The sequence below is a fragment of the Catharus ustulatus genome, chromosome 3 (genome assembly GCF_009819885.2).
Source record: "Catharus ustulatus isolate bCatUst1 chromosome 3, bCatUst1.pri.v2, whole genome shotgun sequence".
Classification (NCBI taxonomy): domain Eukaryota; kingdom Metazoa; phylum Chordata; class Aves; order Passeriformes; family Turdidae; genus Catharus; species Catharus ustulatus.
Window position 1 is genome coordinate 88,156,688 of NC_046223.1, and position 21,587 is coordinate 88,178,274.

Here is a 21,587-nt window from a genome sequence, read left to right on the forward strand (position 1 = left end):
GACATTATGAATAGGGTATTTAAAGTAGAATTGAGATGCCTATGGACTGAAGAGCTGGAGATTTCACAGAAAATGACTGGGCACATGCAGCTTTTGGGTTGCAATCTGTAAGCTAGAATTGCTTTTGAGTTTCTAGCCTTGGTGATTCCTGTGGGTTTGCAGCAGCACTCACGGCAAAGCCGGCTGGGAGCGTGCAGTGACGCTGTGCCTGCCTCTTGCAGATGCGGACGACGCGCAAGGTGTCGGTGTGGCCCGTGGGGCTGGTGGGGGGCCGGCGCTACGAGCGTCCAGTCGTGGAGAACGGCAAGGTCGTCGGCTGGTACACGGGCTGGAGAGCTGACAGGCCCTTTGCTATTGACATGGCAGGTGAGGATCATTTATGATACATTAGTGTTTCCATTTCTCAATTTAAGCAGCTTCTTAAACTTCCGAAGTGCTGGCAGAGTGTGCAGCCCTTTGTCACTAACTATCCTGGAAGTCTAAGCTTGTACATATTGTCTAATTAATTTGCTGCTTGGTGGTATCTGAACTTACTTTAATTTGTTTTTATTTTTATGTGGCAGCTTGGCTTTCATGTTGTATGAATTGTCTGTCTGAAACAAGTTAATTGTAAATTAGTTCATCTTAGCAATTCTTGCAAGGAGTCCCTGCCTGTCATTTTGTCATTAATCTAAACCAGGCAGCATAAATGCAGACCTTCTTAGACCTATTGTTGTAAAATGCTACAAAATTATTAATGTTGCACTGGTTGTTCAGAATGACAGTGATAACTGTAGATGGATATAGCTTGAAACACTGGGCTGAGGGGAAAAATCACTGACAGCTGTCGCCTGGTAGATGAAGGCAGAAAAGCTTCAATGGATCTAATCAATCTTCTGCAGTGAAGTTTGCACACCACACAGCTCTGTCTTGCTGACAGTCCATGCTTAGACAATCTTTTGTATACATTCACAACTGCCACATGAATCACCACTGTGCACAGGTCCCATTTCTGATATAGCAGAGGCTGGTTTCCCAGCAAATTATATGGTATTTGCACTTAGACTGTACTCAGGAGGGAAAAGGAGGAATACAAGGGCAAGAATGGGATAGAAATAGCCACTTTCTTTTTCTTTTTTCATTCTGATACCCTTATGTTTTGGGAAAGAGAAAAGGACAGTGTACAGTTTTTTCTGATCTTCACAGAGTACTGTATATTACAGTAGTTTCACGAATACAAGCCGCACGGATTATAAGCCGCACCCCCGGTGCCTCGACAATGTTGCTGTCTTTGTCAATAGATAAGCCGCACCCCGAATATTAGCCGCACTTTCGTTCGTAGCGAGAATCCGTGCGCAGCTTTCACAAATTGGCCAATTAGCAACAGGATCGCGGCATAGCGGGCTTTACTGGCTCGGGGCGGGGCCAGGCAGGCTCAGCCCGCTCATGGTTGCCGATAGGGGTGGATGGCCCGGCTCGGCGCTACGGCTTGGCTGGGCCGGCCGGGCGGTGTTGCTGCCGCCGCCGCCGCCAGGCTCCCTGCTCCTGTCTGCACTGCCACTGCTGCGTTTGCTTGCCCTGCGGGCGGTGCTGCTGCCGCCGCCGCTGCCAGACTCCCTGGCTCCCCGCTCCCGTCTGCACCGCCGCTGCCATGTTGGCTCGCCCTGGCCGGCACTGCTGGCCGCCGCACCGCCGGGCTCCCCCACGCTGCTAGCCCTGGTTCCCCTGGGCTCCCGTGCACTGCCAGCCCTGCTTCTAGGGGGCTTTTCCCTGCCGCCGGGCAGCCCCGCGCCGCCGGGCTTCCTGCTTCTACTATCCTATCCTATGCAATGTGGCTCCCGTGCACTGCCAGCCCTGCTTCTAGGGGGCTTTTCCCCGCCGCCGGGCTTCCTGCTTCTGCTATCTTCCCATATGCAGTCGGGCTCCCCTGCACTGCTAGCCCCAGTTCTCCCGGGCTTCCCCGCCCTGCTGGCCCGGGCTCTGCCGCCCCCCTGCCCCGCCCTGCTGGCTCAGGCTCAGCCGCCCGCCCCCCACACTGCTGGCCCCGCCTCTGCCAGGCTTTCCCACCTCTGCCGGGGCCGGCCGGGCTCCAGCTTGGCTTGGGGCTGCCGTGGGCTCTCACTTCCGTGTTGGCAGCTTTTAGAATTTTGTTAATGTATTAGCCGCCCCGGAATATTGGCCGCACGTCCGGGTTTCCACCAAAATTTTGGTCAAATTGGTGCGGCTTGTATTCGTGAAATTACTGTAATTGAAATGATTGATCAAAACATGTACAGTATTTGCAGGTGAACTGCTTAAGAAGAATAAATAAAGGAGTTGTTTACAGCTCAAAGACAAAAAGGTTACCAGGTGAATTTTTCTGCACGGTAGAGGCATTTCAAGTCAATAGTACCACCTGGCATAAAAATAAGTACTTGGGTATTCAGATGAAGGCATTCCTCAGGGGTGAAGCAAGTATTCAATGCCCAAAAGCATGCAGCATGTCGAGGACTGAAGCTTGTGCAGTTTAACAGTCGCTGTGGATTTGCAGATACATATTGATACTGTACTCTAGAAGGGATTACTGATGGCATTATAAAGGTGAGAGCGTGGTTCATAATTCATTAGCAGCAGGCAGAAAGCCATTACACAACATCAGCCAAGGGACTCTAACCCAGACATGAAGATATACATGGAAAGTTCTTAAGTTGTTTACCTTGCAGATGCTGGCTGAATCACCGGCATGAGGGAAAAGCAGCTCCATTAGGAGCATTACTTGTGCTTTGACAAAAGTCATGTAAGGGAGGGTCATAGAGACAAAAAAACCCCCAAAACTTTTAGAATATAGGAAGTTATTCCATAACCACAAATAAAGAGTTACTACTTTGTGAGAGAACTTTTATTAGTCTTCAAGAAATACTGAAGAAATTGAATTTCATTTTTAATTTCAGCAAGGAGAGAAATGGATGCAGTGTAGACTGCTAAAAAATGATGTAAAATTTGCATCTTCATTCCCCTCAGGAATACAGTGGCAGGACACAAACAGAACAGAACTGCAAATCCAGAACTCCATAGGGGTCTGAGCAGGCTACAGGATGCATGTCAACATGCAGTTTCCTACATCTGCCCTTCTCTCCTGACTTCCCAACACACCTCCAGGGACCTGCTACCAAACCTATGTCCATGCTGTAGTCCATCACTGGCATTTTTCCATTTTTCCATATACAAGCAACTTAAGTTATACTGAATGCTGCACAAAAGGAAGATCAAAGATCTCTTTTCAAAATATTGCCATGCAAATAGTATAGGTGCATACAGTAATCCTGATATGGAGATGTATCAGCTGTCTACAGTTAATGTTCTGTGCTCATGTCCTAATGCACTGGTAAGGAGACTCCCTTTGGTTTAGTGAACAATCTTTCACAGTGATTTTCACAACAATTTGTTCATGAGGCTGGGTATGAACAGAGTGACGGCTCAAAAGATTTGGAATCACTGATTTAACTTTTGTCTGTTCAGAGGAAGCACATCCTTGACTTTAAGCACATAAACTTCTTATTCTAGACAGCAAAATACAAGACCAAATTCAAATTACTGCAAGTGGAGACAGGTTCTGCTGATTTCAACAGGCTCAGCTCAAAGACCCTAGCTGGCCCACCTCCCCCGAGTCTTTGAAACACACTTGCACATAGCAATCACATTAGGTCACTTCATTAAACATTGTTTACTTATTTTGAGAAATTTGTCTCTGACACTGCTATTCTCCAATGCTAGACTGGATTCAGAAAGCAAAGTATCTGTTTCCTGTGTTGTTTCTTGCCTGACAATCAACACACCATATGAATTAGTTCAGGTATTTCCAAAGTTCTGCTTCACTTCTTAATCGAGGTGAGTTCTAGACAGACTTGCTTACCTTCAGGGAAGAAAAGTGAGAGAGAAGGTGGAAAGCAAAAAGGTGACACTGAGGTCGACACTGTGTTATTTAGTATGGATCTGATTTCAAGTCTTGTATATTAAATGTTATTGTTTTATGTCTGGCCTGTTCCTACTGCCAGAATTTTGGATCACTCAAGGAAAAATGTTACATTGCGATTCTCCTAATGTGAAGGTTGTTCAAGAGGGCAGATGCTTGCTTTGCATTAGCATTAGCATTCCAGCAGCTACTGCAGTCATAGAGATTAATATGTGACTGTAACTCAGGCTGTAGACCAGAAGATTTTGGACTTGGGGTCCAGAACTCATCCACTGTGCCCTAGCACCTCTGCTAGGGCCTGAGCAACCACCTTTTTATTATAATACTTAAAAATTTTGCTATAGTTATAAGATCTTCAGTACATCTCATCTTTCTTAGGGTTCCCTGAGCAAAATGGCAGTCTATTCATGGCACTGCAAAACACGGCATATTTTGACTGAATCTGAAAGCGCCACTGCTGGAGTCATAAACAAAAATAATTTAAGTGGCTATGGCAGCCAGCATTCAAAACCTCCCCAAAATCAAAACAAAATACTAACCTCCCCTCTCATCCAAGGATAAATACTATTTTAAACATTGGGTTTATAATCAAGCGCCTCTCTCATGGTGAATTTATGGCAGAAGCTGCCTTTGTTCCTAACTACAAAACTCCTGGTTAGACATTTCTGCCTTATTGCAACCCAAAAAGTACACCACAGGAAGAACAGAACTTGCAAGCTGCAGAGCCCAAGCCAAATGTGGGACCTTGATCGACATAGAAATCAGCACATGTTTCAACATCAGCACTGAGCATTAGCATTTATACACTCCAGAAATTATAAGCACTGAAGTTTGCAGCTTGCCTTCAGCTACTATCCTATGTAGAACATTCAGGAAGCAATGGCATTAACCATGGCAACAAACCTTTAAACCCTGGCTCAAGTTTAACTGGATGAAGAAAAATAGTTCTGCCTTTTAACAGAAGCCATTGATCTAACACAAGTCAAGGTGTGAATTAACAGAACAGCTTACATTGAAAGAAGAGATGTCATATCTGCTATGTCTCCCAGGTATCTTGTCCTCCAACAAATTAAGTCCTATCTAGGTGGCTCTTCAGCCAATTAGATTTAATTTACAGTCTTGCATTAAACACCAAAAAACCCCCAAAACACCTCTTCACACTCCAGCTATGAAATTGTCTTGTGGCATTTCTTGTCAAGTTATGCCCGGTATGACCTTGGAGGAATAATGACTAAGTACAATAACTGTATGCATGTAACTACTGTTCAGTTATGCTACACTGGAGACAGTAATCTCAGATAAATCCCTGTTTAGTGATAGAATTCAAAACAACTGTGTCTTTTCATCTATTACCACAGGGTCATTATCTACCAAGAGAAATAATTAGTGCCAATCTGCTCAAAACATGAGCTGACACCAAAATGATACATCTGATAAAGTCAAAGTTGTCACTAGAAAGTGGTTTTCTCCCAAGTCCACCTTACAAAATGTCATACATGTGAAAATAAAGCTTTTATAAAGCAGAGCTGAAGAACTAGAGAACCAGGAGATAAGTCTTCTTGAATTATTTTATCTCTTCAAGTTGCTGCTTTATTGGATTCTTTTAACAAACAAAGACTGCCTGGACCCTGACCAAGGAAACAAATCTCAGGCCAGTCAGTGCAAGTCCTTACCACCTGCAACTCTAAGTTTATAATTTAACTTTTTTACTTGATGGCTGAGTTTTGACAGTACTCTCAAATGACAATTTGCAATAGCATGGTAGCAAGGGCATGTGTCACATGCAGGGGCCATGGCCCACTTGAACATCTGTGTACAGGAGAAATCCACCCTCAGAACTCACTGCAATTTTCTCAACAGAGCAGCAAACCTTGAAACAAGAGGAATTATGAGAAATTAATGTATGGATAAGTATAGGCTATGGATTCAGGGAGCCACACTGACACCGCAAAGACAAACAGCGGAAAAATCTGTGTCTCTTCTGCTTGGGATTCTTCCTGTGCACTAAAATCTAGGACACTAATTTTGGTGTTTACTTCATTTTCTTCTTTATGCATGGGCAGCTTGAATCTTAAATATATTTAAAAAGAAAGAGCAACTTACACAGCTGATCAGGCTTCCAAAAATGTCTTTCCATGCAAAAGAACTTTCTTTTTTTTTTTGTGCCCAAAATTATTAATGTTCAGTTGCATCCAAAATTTATAGTTTTTTTTTTAATTTGAAGAAAAAAGGCCAGCAAATCTAAAACCACTCAGCAGACCATTTTGTTCACCAGTACTAAGTCTCTGGTCCCCTTTCAAGGTGCAAGCTGGCTGTACATACTGTCTGTAGCTGAGGGAGTTTAAACTCTCACCCTCAGCTCTTCCCAAATTACACTTGGGAACCCAAGAGCACTGGGATAGAGTCCACCTTGTGCTCCATCATGCCAGGCTACAAGCAGTAAGAAGCAAGACTGCACTGCAGGGTGTGAGAAAGCCCTGTCCATGCAGACACTTATTCTCTACCTCAGGCAGGACCGGATGTATAAAGCCACATATAAGATGTCATGCATAAAAGTTGCCTGTGTCCATCAGTGAACTGGGATCTCAGTTTACATCCAACCCATAGTCTTCATATTAGAATTAAATGTTTTTGGAGTTTTCCAGAACTGATGTCAAAACTGTTACTACTTGTGTCACAAAGGGACAGCTGGAACCACTCCGAACTGATGAAAAAAGGATTTCTTTGGTAGGCTTGGCAATCAGACAAAAGGAGTTAGTTACAAATGTAATTTTTCTTTACAAGTCTATCAGTGTAGTTTTTGAGTCACAGTTAAGGAAGCATACATATGATTGAGATTGCTGAAGGAAAATGGGAGAGTTCTATAAATAATGGCAAATTAGAGATTCATGGGAGTTTCTTCGGAGAGAGTGAGTTTGTTCAAACCAGTGATTGCTCAGTTCACAGTCTCCCTTCAAGGAACCTGATGCATGTTAGCAGACAAAAGAACTGCAGAGAGGTGTGTACGCACTGAATAAATCCTTTGAGCTGTGCTGTGCCAGGCTCAGACCAGCTGAGACTGCCTGGCAGATCACTGATGCTAAAAGCCATTCCCAAGGTAGAGCATTAGTATGACTCGTCTTTCCTCAACAAGGATGTTAAAAATCTACAGGCTAAAGATATCTAAATATCAGAGTTGTGACATATTGTAACTGTTTTTCCCAACTCTCACCTTGAAGTGTAGAACGGTTTGTACAGTATAAATTTAATACATTTTATTTTACTTATAATTGAGTTTCATTTCTTAATTAAAAGTAGACAGGAAGAATAACCCAAGATTTTAGCAATACCTGACTTTTCAGGCAAGAAAGCATTTAATACCTACATGATGGGAAATAGCTTAAACATGTTGCAAATACGGTGCAATTAAAAAAAATCTGATTGTATCTTAAGGGCAAAACACAACAAAACAATACAGTATATGCTGTGTAAACCTACCAATTACTGTCTAACCACATAACCAAATGTTCACATTTTTAAAAAGAACATGGGAGATTTCTAGGCATAAGTATAACTGCACAAAAATGTACGGCCTAAAGTTTTTTCTCAACCTTTTTCCATGTCTCCCTCTCTCCAAGGATTTGCTGTGAGTCTCCAAGTCATCCTGTCACATCCCAAAGCTGTATTCAAGCGTCGTGGTTCTCAACCAGGAATGCAAGAATCTGATTTTCTGAAACAGATAACAACAGTGGAGGAACTGGAGCCAAAAGCAAACAACTGCACAAAGGTACTGATCGCCACACTTTGTGAAAAGCTTTTGTGTCATCTCTGCAGATGACTTTACTGACACACATGGTATTTTCTAGGTTCTTGTATGGCACACCCGAACAGAGAAAGTGAATCTAGCTAACGAGCCAAAGTACCACCTGGACACAGTCAATATTGAAGTATGATGTGGGGGGACAGTCCCACAGTAAGGGCAGGACAATGGACGCACCAGCATGTTCCAGTTCAGACAGCTAAAATCATCTGCTTCTGCCTGAGACCTGACAGACTTCTGTGGAAACAAAAGGAAGCTTTCAGAGACTCTAATAAGCAAATCAAGTGGGTTGCTTTGTTCTAACTTGTCTGCATGCATTTCTGAACTCTCAGCTTAATAAACTGACACATACCTTTGTTTTAACGCCGTTTCCACATAAAGAAACATGGCTGCAGTGGAGTATATTCTCAAAATCATCATTTATGTATATACTTTTTGTATTTATCCAGCTTAATGGTGTAATTATAAACTGATTTTAACTCACAAACTGTTGGTCTAAATATCTGTATAAATGGATCCTCCAAACTGAACATGTTTTACTTCATTAAATTAGCAGTCAAATAGGTGATACAATAATGAAATAAAAAACCCACAATCATTTACGGATTTATCCTTTTAATATAGGGAAATAACATTTTATCATTACGAGGCACCATAAAATGTAAACACAATCACTGTCATAAACCTGGATCTCTCTGCAAGACAAAATATATCTGTTCACACTGAGTTACCTCGAATGTATATTGTGCTGTCAGTTCTCAGCTTTAACACTGTGCGCCTGCCTCCTGAGCCAGGTTGGAGACCTTACCACAGGAAACTCAAATGCATCAAATGCTCATCTTTAAAAGAATAAACTACTGATTTGTAGAACTACAGTAACATCCAGGTTTATCTTTCTTTCAATAACCACATTCCCTGTTATGCACACCATAACAACATCACAGTGAAATGTATGATGAAACAAAATTTGTTTGATACACTAGAAAACATTGCTCAGTGATACATTTACATTCTATTTATATATGATTAAACATTTGTTCATACAGTACCTTCTACAGGATTACTGGGTAATTTTGGGGGGTTGGGGTTCATATTTTTGGATATTACTAACATGATAGCTACATCCCTTATATGCAAACATTTGATCTAGAATTTTGAGGGAAAAAAATCAGTATGTGGTTAAGCAGCTTCTTAATATGGTCTATGAAATCATACGCATTGTATGAAAATGCTTTCAATGATGTATAAATATATTCTTGATCTGCTTTTCACTACATCAAATTTAAATCAATATAGACCACAACACGGTCAGTCAGTTATATTCTTAATCTGAACAGCTGGGGAAAAAGAAAAAGAATATATATGTACATGGAAGGAACAGCAAAAGTAAATGTATTTGAACAAGGAATGTTAGGTGGCTGTTCTGGGAAAGATTTCCATTGCAACTTTCATTTCCACAGTTGTGTGCTGAGAGTCTGGCCAGAGGAGCTTCCAGTCCATCCTGCGGCTGTGTTGGGGGGCTGGCCAAAGCCCATCACGTTGCTGGAACTGCTGAGGTTCATTCCAGCCATTTGCTGATTAATCTGCAAAGCACAAACACAGACACATGAGCCTGATTAGCACTTGCACTGAAACACGTCATGCTGCTAGCCAAAAGCACTCCTGCCTCCAACCAACCACCCAGTCACATTTCCCTAGAAATATTTCTCATTAAATAAAAATATTGACTCCATTTAAGTTTCAAAGCTTTTTCTCACACTAACAGCTTTTCTGGAGTCTTCAACCACCAACACACATCACTTGATGGGCTGCACCACTTGGTGTATGTGTCACATGAGAATTGACAGCATGAGAAGGTGGCCAGTGTGGCTGGTTGATATAAGTTTGCTTTCACAGTTTTAAAGCTAATGAACAAAACTGTAGCCAGTAATATAGTCTTGTCTGCACTTGAAGCTCCAGATTTGGGGTTTTTTTCAGTAACATTTCTTTGGAGACTTCATAATCTTGACTACACCGGTTTTTACAGAAATTGTCCATTTAAGTGAAAATCACCAAAGAATGATGTGGATTTATGAACTTGAGTAATATCTAACCATTCTTGCTAAAAAATCTACTCGAGACACTGTAATTCCTTAAAAAACCCAAGTAAAATAATCCACATGCAATTAAACATGAATTTAACATCTAGTTAAAGGTGGAAAGAATTCAAAATTCAGCACATTCATTTCAGGGCTGTTGCAAAATTATTTGTAGTCTTTACAAATATCTAGTCACTGTAATTTTAAGTGCTCAGTGTCAAAATGAGTTTGAGAACAAAAGAGCATTTGGAGCAATTAATAATCAGAGCCAATGAATAGAGATGTTGGATAAGTAACATTTGACTCAACCTAAAGGCAGCACTAGGTTAAACTCAGACATCATTAAACATGAGCAACAATACCAGGTTGCAAAATAGAACTGAAACACTGGTGAAAAATTTAAGTACATTGCAAACTAGTGTTTCAGGGTAAAATTACAGTAATTTCACAACCATAAGGCACACCAGACTATAAGGCGCACTTCTGGGTTTGGGGGAAAAATTTTAGTCAAAAGGGTGCGCCTTATAGTCGTGAAATTACTTTAAGTTTTTGTGTGCTTTCACACAGAACTGTGTATCTGCAGAAAACAAGCTACCACTGAACCTGAAAATATAAAAAAAGCTGATGAAAACATGCTTTACCCAGTTGTTCATCTCTCCTGGAGTAGAACTCTTAAGCAGCAGACTATATAAAACATTTTAGTCTGGTAAAGCAAGCTCTCCTCCTTTCAACTAGAGTCAGAGTTTAGATCAGAGGTCTGCAGACTGTGGAATGTCATCATACTAACAACATCTGATGTGCAAGTGGTACAGGAACATGTGAAGACCTTGTTCTAGGAGCCAACTTTAAGCATGTAATTGATAAGAGGGAAGATTTTAATTTCAAAGCTGATATGGGTCTTTTCAAAGCTAGCTACCTAGGAAAATACTGCCACTAGTATATCCACAGGTTTTTTGATCTGACATTTTGAAATCCTCACCTTAAAGAATTACTTTTCAAAGCAGAATGACAGCCTGTATTTTCAAACAGAGATTGTGATTTATCCATGTAGCAAATGCTGTTTACCTTCATAAATGTTCACAGCATATGACGGAGCAGAACAGTAAATTCATGTCACCCAGTTTAAGTCAGTCACTAAGGTTCTCTTCCTGCATTACTAAGTAAGCAGCTTGGAATTATTATATGGTTATCATAACGCAGACAATAGCAGGAAAAAATCAGTTACTATCATCCGTGCTGAACTCCAAGGGAATAATTTAGGTCTGATCCTTCCACCCTGCCCAAATAAATGCTCAAATACCTGATTTCAAGATGTTTCCTTGGAAAATGTACAAATACAGTACTACACCTACATTAGCCCTTCTAAAGAACCTTTTAAACATGGAAATGTTTAAATAGGATGGAAATGTTACAGATAAATAAGAGATCCACCTAAGCAAATTATCTACAGGAAAATGTTAAGAGCACAAAGCACTTCACATTCCACCAAAATTTATCCTGAAATCTGTGAATGAAGGTATTCATTGTTAATGGCTATCCTAAACCTGTTAAATTCTGCTTTTAGTTAAAAGGCTGTGTTTACATTTCAGAACTTTGTAACTCTAGCTAAGCTAAGCTTTTTATCTGGTTGGCTCAGACAACAGGATGAGAAGAGCTACGGAAGCAGAGAACTGAGTTTGGTCTACCTTGGCAAAATTATTCTCTGTTTTCACAGTAGTTATCTTTCATTGAACTATTCACCGGTTTGTTAACATGGGCCTCTGAGCAGTTCACAGTCCAGTAGTCTTTAACTTGGCTACACTTGACCTTCCTCCTATAGCCACACATTTTGTATTTGAAAAACACCATCCTTCCTATAGCAGTCTTGTCTGGGAATGACCAGTCTTTACCTGAGAGAGGTTCCATTGAGCTTGTTGGTTTTGTTGCAATCCATACTTATTTTGTGGTGGTGTGACCATCTGTCCCACCATTCCACCTTGAGGTCCAACGACAGTTTGAGGAAGTCCCATCACACCAGTTGGTGCAGTACCAGTAAATCCATTGGGCATTCCCACTCCTACCATGACGCCTGTGCTTTGCCCCATGACTGGCACTGATTGTCCCATCATGTTTCCCATCATCCCAGTTGCTGCTGGCACAGGAACTCCCATGGCTGGAAAGCCTTGAAAGTGAGTTGATGGTTGTGTGGTAAATGGCATAGAAGATGATCCCATGAACATACCTGTACCAGAGAAGGCAAGATTTTAGCAGAAGTGAGTTTTCTCCCCCATCCCGTAAGTCAGAAGTGCACCAAAATAATTGTAAAGACACCTTTGTACATCTGTATGCCAGTGCTGCCAAATTAGCTTCTGGTAAAAGCAAAAAATTGCTTTAAAACTCTCAAAGGAAAGGGCGAGTTAATCACCACGAGATTAACTGCCAAGAAATGTTTGGCATCCCTGTGGTGAACCAGAACCTTTCAATTGCTGTATTGGAGGTCTTTGTATTCACACAAACACAGCTAAACCAAAGCTCTGTAAGTTCTGTAGGGATCCTGACAGCCTGCTGGCCGCACACTCAGATGCTGCAAACAGAGACCGTCACTGATGAATTATATGGCAGAAGCAGACTTCACAAATCTTTCAGTAAATTGTACACTTGATAATTTGAACAGCTATAAATTCACATAAATGTTTTTCTTTAGCATCCATATTACACTTCAGTAATTTTTCTCAGTTTTATAAAAGCTGAAAATAAAAACCTTCATTTGAATATAGTTAGCAGGTATCCAGCCTTAGCTTTATACTTGTAGAAGATAACTTTTCTAGATAAAGATTAAAATAGGACTGCACAGAAACCTTCACAACATTATTTACCCGGAGCATTTTGCTGCTGCATTGTTCCTGTGCCATACAGTGATAAAATGGAGTCTTTGGAGAGTTGTTTCTTCGCTGACTCTTCGGATTTTGTTGTTTGCTCAGTAAACAGATCAAGATCCCCGGCTGCTCCAGACAAGGTGGCAGCTGCTGGTTTAGTGGAAGTGCTCTGGGAAATAAAAGACAAGACAGACTACTGAAAGAAACCAGCAAAAGATGATGTTAAATATTTACTCTACAGCCTTGCCCCTCAACTTAATAAAACCTCATTAATTTACAGAAACTAAATTTAAGTGAATGAAAATTTAAAACTATGTGGTATGACTAAAGACAGAAAAAAGCAGTACAGGCAATATGGAAAGACCATCAGATCAGATGGAGGTTACAAACCAAAGAAAACTAAATCCTCAACCAGTTTCAGGGCGTACACATACAGATTATTCATTCCTGTTGCTTCTACGTTTTTCATGAGTGAGAAGCATAAATCAAGAGCTGTAGTTAGATTATGAAAAATAATTAGGAAATCAATAAGCAGATTAAAATTCACATCTCATTAATTCTCTCACAGGCAGAATAGATTAGAGAAGAGCTAAAACAAAAGATTAAGTGATTTGAAACGTATCTTTGGAGAAAAGGCAAATTTTTGGTTATCTACTTCAAGTAATAAAACTTCTAAAATACATTGTTTATAATTGGCTTAGGTTTCTTTAAGCATGTTTCACTTACTGAGAAAGCATAATTATCTAAAACGTACTGCAATCTACAACTGAAAAAAAGGCAGGCTGGCAGGCTTGTACTGCTCTTGCAATAAAATGTTTTGCAAACAAATTACATCCAGGTGTCTCTCAGTGCTGTACATTGCTGCTCATACCCACCCATACAGTTCCATATGGGGGCCTTCTTGGGGAACCAGGCAATATTGTTATATTCCTTAAAATACACAACTCATTCTGTAACCAGTGGGAACTTTTAATGTAAATCAACTGTATGCACAGACAAAAAGAGCCAGGACTGCAAATTATATGTAAACTATGGTCTTATTTTAGTCGAGATAAATGATCCCCAACTGCTTAGCATATACCTACTGCACCCACCCGCTTGTGTGAGTTTCAACTCTTTTCCACACTAAAGCAAAATCCTCCTTGGAATACCACTCAATGAACTCAACATGTGATCAGTCTGTTTATTGAGATGCCATACCTAAGTTTAACAGACAGACAAGAGGACACCACAAAATACACAGATACAGAACACCCCTCTAATCTTCCTTAAAGCAACTATCTCTGATCTGCTGCTTTTGCTGATACGCTGCTGACTAAGCCCTGAAAAGTCCACTACGGTCATACTGGATTTGTTACAAACACCACAATACAAATCTTCAATATCCAGCTTCAAAAAACACGTGAACTGGGTGACTTCTGAAGTGCTAAAACCTCTAGCATAAAGCAGTGCCATCGATTGGGATAAAAAAAACAACACAGAACACTTCTGTTACCAGCTAAATTTGCCAGAAACCAGCAAAAGAAAAGGGTACATTCACACTGCTGATGGTGAAAAATTTCCAAAACTGATGTAGAAAGGGGAAAAGAAAAAACCAGCAAGCAGCAAGGAAGGTGTTTGCTTTTCTATAGAAGGCAGAGCTGGAAACCTGGAGGTCTGATCATATTATGTTTACAATCTAAGATTAAATGTTCATTTAATGTCTCTTCATTCGGTTTGGTTTTGGGAGATCCTCAAAGGAGCCAAAGCACCAGAAAAGCACTCCCTGAAGTGTTCATCACCTGAATAAATGGAAGGTAATGCAAAATACATGGCAAGAAAACAGCAGGTGGCATCCAAGTTAAAAAACAACCAATATTGACATGATTTTTGTATCTCTAACATTGTCATGCTACCCAAGACCTCTGTAAAAACACACCTGGCATTCATATATAATCATTTTCCAACACACAGTGCTCTCAGACAGTCATTATGCTAAACCTAAATGCTCATCAGGTGCTTAAGTATCATACTGATACGCAGTTTCATTATATCAGCGCAACAGAACTTTTCCTACAAATTGAAAGAGAGGTGGCAACAGAGGAAATGACAAAGGGAGGTGGACAGGGGGACACACGGAGTTGAGAGGACTGCAGGACACAAAAAACCACACGTGCACTTTCCTGCTACCTTCTCGTCTCTGGCTGGTATCTAGGAAAGCAGGGCTGGCCTGTAGAAAAGCCAGGTCTCTACTGTTTTCCATTTGTATGGTGATAAATAATGGCCCCATACAACATTTTCAATTTCTCCCTCCTGACTAGAAGAGCTACCTGCATAGGGAAAATACAGCCTAGCACTTAATTAATCTTATGTAAGCAAGGTACTAAGTACATTATTAAGGTCTTAAATTCTGTATACAATGCTTACTCTTTTTATCTTTGCACTGTAAATGGACTTGATGTTTATTTCAACTCTTCCTGGTTTTGATTTTGCATATTTTGTTTTCTAGACATCTACTCAGTTCCATTAAAAATAATCAATTATTACAGTAATTTCACAATTATAAGCCGCACTGAGTATAAGCCGCACTTGTGGGTTTCAGCATATTTTTGGTTTTTGTCCATATATAAGCCGCACCTGATTATAAGTTGCATGTTACAATGCAGAGTGTGATAAAAGGTATCTGTTCTATCACCATCTGTTGAGGGTGGGGGCAGTGATCCTTATCTCAACGGCAGATATTCTGTTAATGGGCCATCCATTGAAACCAGGCAGGGCATTGTTCTTTATCTTTTCACAACCCATCCTTCCTCCAGCCAGTCATTTTCTGCTAATGGCCCATTGAGTCTCACTGTGTGACTGATAAAATTACTGCATCCCATTGGAAGTTGCTCCAGCCAGGGGGAAGAGCCCAACATTTCTTACCAAAATAAGAACAGAGGTTTTGGGACACTAAGGGAGCCCCTTTCTCCACTGGACTCCAGTAGAAAACCGGATTTCGCCACATCACCACTGGACCTCCGGAGGGAAACTGCACCTTCTACAGAATCACTGCTTCAACTGAGCCACATCTGTCACTGCAGCAGGATGCAGCCACCACGGAATGGGACTGCTACCAACACCCTGCCTGATGGGGTGTCAGATTGTACTCTGACTTTGTCAGGGTTTGCAGTTTGTTTCTTTGTAGTACTGTATTTCTATTTTAATTTCCCTAGTAAAGAACTGTTATTCCTAATTCCCATATTTTTGCCTGAAAGCCCCTTGATTTTAAAATTATAATAATTTGGAGGGAGGGGGTTTACATTCTCCATTTCAAAGAGAAGTTCCTGCCTTTCTTAGCAGACACCTGTCCTCCAAACTAAAAGAGCAACTTTTCCTTCTTTGTCCATATATTGGCCGCACCTGATTATAAGCCGCACTTTGGGTTCGGACCAAAATTTTAGTCAAAACAGTGCGGCTTATAATTGTGAAATTACTTTGGTAATAACTGATGAGGAAATGAGCACTCAACTATATTCAGTTCACTAAGAAATCTCATCTCCTCTCTTGCTTTTTGGAATTATCAGCAACACCTGAAAAAGTCAGATTAAGATTTCTATCACTTTCTCAGAACATAATTAACCTTACAACACGATTAAAAATTCAACTCTATTTTTTGACCCATGTCCAGTACTCACAACAAGCAACACAGTGTTTCCTTTGCAATCATCTTTATCTAGGCTTGAAAATATTTATCTTCCCTGCAGTACCACTTCTAACTCCTTCTTGAGATTTCCCTTCTCTAGAACTCAGAATAAATTTCTGTTCATCTAAACTCTATTTAGCTGAATCCTTCAGATTCTGGAGTATGATGCCAGCTCTTCCACTACACTCTACCTACGGCATTTGAAGAACCAAAGACAGTATAATCATGGGTTCATAAATGGTTTGGGTTGGAAGGGACCTTAAAAGTCATCAAGTTCCAACCCCCTGACATGGGCGGGTCACCTTTCACCAGATCAGGCTGCTCAGAGTCCTGTCCAATCTGGCCTTGAACACTGCCAAGGATGGGGGCATCCACAACTTCTCTGGGCAACCTGTTTCAGAGCCTCACCACTCTACCAGAAAAGAACTTATTCCTAATATTTTATCTAAAACTACCCTTGTTCAGTTGGAAGCCGTTTTCCCTTGTCCGTCACTAGACTCCCTGAAAATGTCCCTCTCCTGCTGCAGCCCAGGATACTGTTGGGTTTCTAGGCAGAAAGTGCACATTGTCAGCTCACATTCAGATCTGCATCCACCAGTGCCCCCAAGTCCTTCTGTGCACTTCCTTCAACCCACTTATTGCCCAGACTGCAGTCACTTTTGGAATTGCTCTAACTCCATTTGAAGGAATGAAACTTTTGCTTTCACATACCTGAAAATATAGACAGGGGTAAAATAAACATAAGCAGCAGCTACAAACATTTCAACTGGTCATACTGGAATAGGACTAAATAGCTCTCCAGTAAGACCCTACTTAAATAATACTCATGATAAAGCAAACTTCTGAAACAATGCATTTTTCATAAAATCTGAAGACTATGACACATTAACATCACCAAAACAGATTAGTAAGTTGAAGACTGTCGGCCAATCTATGGCAACCATACTAGGTACATACACCTGACCTCAGGGAAAACCAAGTATTTATGGACATCTCTTTATCTAAAATATACCACCAAAGTTTTTCAGATATGAATCATGAAAGACATGCACCATTTATATGAAAATATGCTTTTGTAGCCACTGTATTGATTCTCAGCTCCCAGTACAGTACAACTCAAATCAAGCCCACACAGACACAGACACACAGACACAGACCCACACACACAAAAAACCCAAAAAAGTTTGAATTGACTGGATTTTAGTATCCTCCTTGGAGAAAGACTTACAATAAATATTTCACTGAATTAATACTTCCAAACTTAATACCTCCCAGTTCTTTCCTTGTCTTCCTCTCTACAAATTTCACTGAAAAATGAAGATCACACTTTGGCTGGAAGACATATAATACAAAATTTGAAAATAACATTTGGTTAAAACAATCTAGGAAATTGTTTTAAGTATAGGTAAAAATGATAGACCTTTGCTCACTTCTACAATGTCTGGCAATAAACCCTATTCTAATACCTATAATTTAACTATGCCCACCTCACACGAAAAAGTATCATTAAACATATGAAATGTTCTTCTTTCCTTTCTGTGCCCATGAATAATTCATAATTTATAGCACATGCCGTTTATCTAGTTCTACCATAGCAGTTGCTTAAGGTACAGTAATTTCACGAATACAAGCCGCAGCAAGAAGACTAAAATTTTGGTGGAAACCCGGAAATGTGGCCAATATTCCGGTGCGGCTAATCTATGGACAAAAATGTGATATCTGCCCTTACCTAGTATCATGCTGGTCCAGTCCCGAGCCAAAACAGTCTGAAATCCATGGTTTCCCGTTGTTCCGACGATGAACCAATCAGAGAACAGCTTATTGCCTGCCTGTGGATGGCGGCGTTACTGAGGGGCGGGGGTTGTTATCGGGGTGAGTTACCTCGGCAGTTCGATAAAAGTGTGTGATATTTCTCTGTACTTTTTAAAGTGTTTTCAGTCTTGTGCGGCTACGGGGCTGGCTGGGCTCGCAGGGAGAGGGCTGGGGGAGCCTCTCTCCCCGCAGGGAGAGGGATGAAGCGGGCAATCGGCTCGCAGGGAGAGGGCTGGGGGAGCCGCTCAGCCCGCAGGGAGAGGGGTAGAACGGCCACTCGGCTCGCAGGGAGAGGGCTACAACGGCCGCTCGCCCCGCGGGCCGTGAGGGCTACAACGGCCGCTCCCCCCGCAGGGCTGCGAGGGCCAGAGCGGCGCTCGCCCCGCGGGGCTGCGAGGGCTACAACGGCCGCTCCCCCCGCGGGCCGCGAGGCCTACAACGGCCGCTCCCCCCGCGGGGCTGCGAGGGCTACAACGGCCGCTCCTGTGCCAGCACAGAGATGTGGCTCCGCTCGGAGCTCAGCTGCCTGCCTGCGCGGCTGAGCGGCTGTTTAAAGGCCACGCGGATCCATTGGGAATGCTCGCAAAATGACCACACTATTGTTCCTGTCTTTTTCGGCTTGTAAATAAAGGGTGTGTCTTTTTTCACTTGGAAACAATGTTTCCGAGGTTGGCAGTAAGCCAGTAAGCCCCGGCGATCCCGCGATTGTGTTACTAAATGACGACTTTGTGAAAGTTCGCTGCGAACTAAAGTGCGGCTAATATTCCGGGTGCGGCTTATCTATTGACAAAGACATCAATGTTGCCAACACACCGGATATGCGGCTTATACTCCGTGCGGCTTGTATTCGTGAATTTACTGTAACTCAAACCCTCCTGAGTTTGATAATAGGCAAAATTCTATTAAAAAAAATTACTCTTTCACATATTGTTCTTTACCAGTCCTTTACAAATTCAACAGTTTGCATTAGCATCCGGCAATAAAGAACAGTGGGAAGAAACATTTTAATTGTTTTTGAAAACTGTGATAAAGACACATCTGAAAGCAGAGTCAAAGTGCTCATGATCATCAATGCTCAAGTCACATTTGAAAAAGGAGAAACAAATGCTTTCTTTTCACTTGAAAAACATGTCTTGGCTATGATAATGGACATAAATCCTAAGTTTTCCAGACATAATGATGTTTCAGTCACATAATAACACATTCAAACAGACATTTCTGTGCTCCACAGTGCCATAAAACAGAGTGCCTTTAGCATTAAATGCTGCCTTTCAGGTTAAAAAGGAGAAGAAAAGCAGTCTTGTGAGAACTCAAGGGTCATGCAGATCAGTTTGAGGAGCACCAATAAATTCCCTTCTTTTTCAGAAGAAAAGCTCTCAAATTTCACTTGGCACCTCAGACACACCTACAATGCAGAATGTAATAGTAAATATCTCGGTGAGAAAGCAAGCCATGCCACCATGCTATTCCACATCTGATCCCCTTCTTCTATTCATTTTGAAAAAATTCAATATAGTTTGTTAATGTTAATAGATATCCAAACAAGTTCAAGTTAAGGTCTGGCCATGGACTTCTAGTTTTAATTTTCCAATTTCAAGCACAGGAACTGAATGTTAGGGTTACTCAACTGCTGATCTGAGTTTATGCCCACTTCACCAATTACAGTGTCGCACAAAATAACTTCACATTATAAACACACCTTTTATTTACTTCATGAAATTTAAACAGACCAAGTCCTTAAACCCCTCTCATAATAAGGTACCCTGTATTCTCCTAACTCTTCTCTGAACCCCATAAAACTTTTATCCATGTTGCAAAGTGAAAGATCTCACAAAATACTCATAGCACTGCCAAATGAGAGGCAACTCTTGCCCAGCCTCAGTTCCCAGACTAGACATCACCATCCTGAAACAGAACATTTGCAAGGTCTTAATAATCCTGAAGAAAAACAGAATAATATTCTCTTTACCCTAACTTGCTAAAGCAAGTAACCCACATAATCACCACCAGAAACCTGTCTTCTGCTACCTATCCGTGTTTCTGTCTCTTATCTGTAAAGATTATCTGATTACATTTTCTTTGACATTACTAATTAAAAATGAAAGATAACCAAGAATTAAATCTTGCAATACACCATAAGGATCGTGTGCTTGATTAAAAAAATGCTTGCTGAGAGTTCTGTTTGTTTCTTCTGATTACAGCACTCAGAGGAAAGAAAAATGTCACTACAAATCTGGACAGGTTTGTTTACAGCCAGTGAATATAGTCATGCTTTCCAGTATATAAACAAAGTGATAACAGATATTGAGAACATTTCTACCATTTTTAATCAATTTAGTAAGTATCATATTTAGTCTAAAAACTAGCACAAAGATGAACAACATGTCAAAATATTCCTCTCACAAAAGGTCCAGTGACCAAATCTTCATCATAGAAATGCATTTAAAATGTTATGTATACATAAAATTCAGTATGCTTTAGCAGTTACTCCATTATTTAACCCATCACTAGTCATCATCAGCTAGGGTATCACCCTTTACTTTGCTTTTTTTCACTCTTAAATATTTAGCCTTCTTTTGGATTTCCTGCAATCTGCAGCTAAATAATTCTTTAACCAGCAGGTTACATCACACATCCATGGAATAGAAACAAAAGAAGCCTTTATCTTCTCTTCTTTGTCAGGTTGCTCTTTTCACACAGAAACTACATATGGAAGTCTTATTTCCAGCTTAGAATGGCTGGAAAGAGGGAAAACCAGAATTCAGTGCTACCCATTATATATGGATGCACATATTTGCACACAGTTATAACTAAATACACTTATTAAATTTTACCTGAGCAGGAGGTACTGCAGCTGCTGGTAAAGGATTAGAGATCATTGGGCCAAAGATATCCAGGTCATCATTCAGTGCTGTGACAGCAGCAGTGCCTCCATTTGTAACAGATGCTTCAGCTGGACCATCTAAAAAAGCAACAGAATCACTTTTAAAGTGAAAATTATTAATATCATAACACCATGAGAAAAATTAAGAGTTGTCTATTCCCTCCTACCCTGCCCCCATCAAAGATGTGCTCTATTTCTGAGATATTTTTCCGACAGTTCAGATTTTGCAAAGACTTCTTTCTGGAAAAAGATGGCACACTAATGTCCTCCAGAAAAAACCAAACAAAAAACAACCAATGACAAAAAACCCACTTAAAACTTCCCTAAGGACAACCACACCAACTTAGCAGTACAGACTACCCATTTCACAGGGAGTCTCTGCACACCAACATTTTTAGTAAGAATTTAAATAGATGTCTTACTGAGAAGGTCCAAATTTGGTAGCCATGTATCAGACAGAACACACTCATCTGTGCTCTGGAATTAAAATTTGCTTTTTAGAATCCATGAAGTTATTCTTGATATGCTAATGTACGCAAGAGTACACAAACTTTGCACAGACAA

General features: G+C 40.9%; 2 protein-coding genes across 3 annotated transcripts in view; one reads left to right on the forward strand and one right to left on the reverse strand.

Moving 5' to 3' along the window:
• The window catches only part of B3GAT2 (beta-1,3-glucuronyltransferase 2), a 20,866-nt gene extending 12,261 nt beyond the window's left edge, over positions 1-8,605 (forward strand). Inside the window, exons 2-4 of the mRNA XM_033054114.2 lie at positions 222-366; positions 7,549-7,697; positions 7,777-8,605. Of these exons, the coding sequence (XP_032910005.1) occupies positions 222-366; positions 7,549-7,697; positions 7,777-7,863 (381 nt within the window). The 3' untranslated portion in view covers positions 7,864-8,605. The remainder of the gene's footprint in view (positions 1-221; positions 367-7,548; positions 7,698-7,776) is intronic.
• SMAP1 (small ArfGAP 1) overlaps positions 8,329-21,587 on the reverse strand; it is a 93,373-nt gene continuing 80,114 nt past the window's right edge. For both annotated transcript variants that reach the window (XM_033054113.2, XM_033054112.1), the window contains 4 exons: positions 20,974-21,101; positions 12,664-12,832; positions 11,698-12,029; positions 8,329-9,313 (listed from right to left, as the gene is read on the reverse strand). In XM_033054113.2, coding sequence (XP_032910004.1) covers positions 9,179-9,313; positions 11,698-12,029; positions 12,664-12,832; positions 20,974-21,101 — 764 coding nt within the window. In that variant the 3' untranslated portion in view covers positions 8,329-9,178. The remainder of the gene's footprint in view (positions 9,314-11,697; positions 12,030-12,663; positions 12,833-20,973; positions 21,102-21,587) is intronic.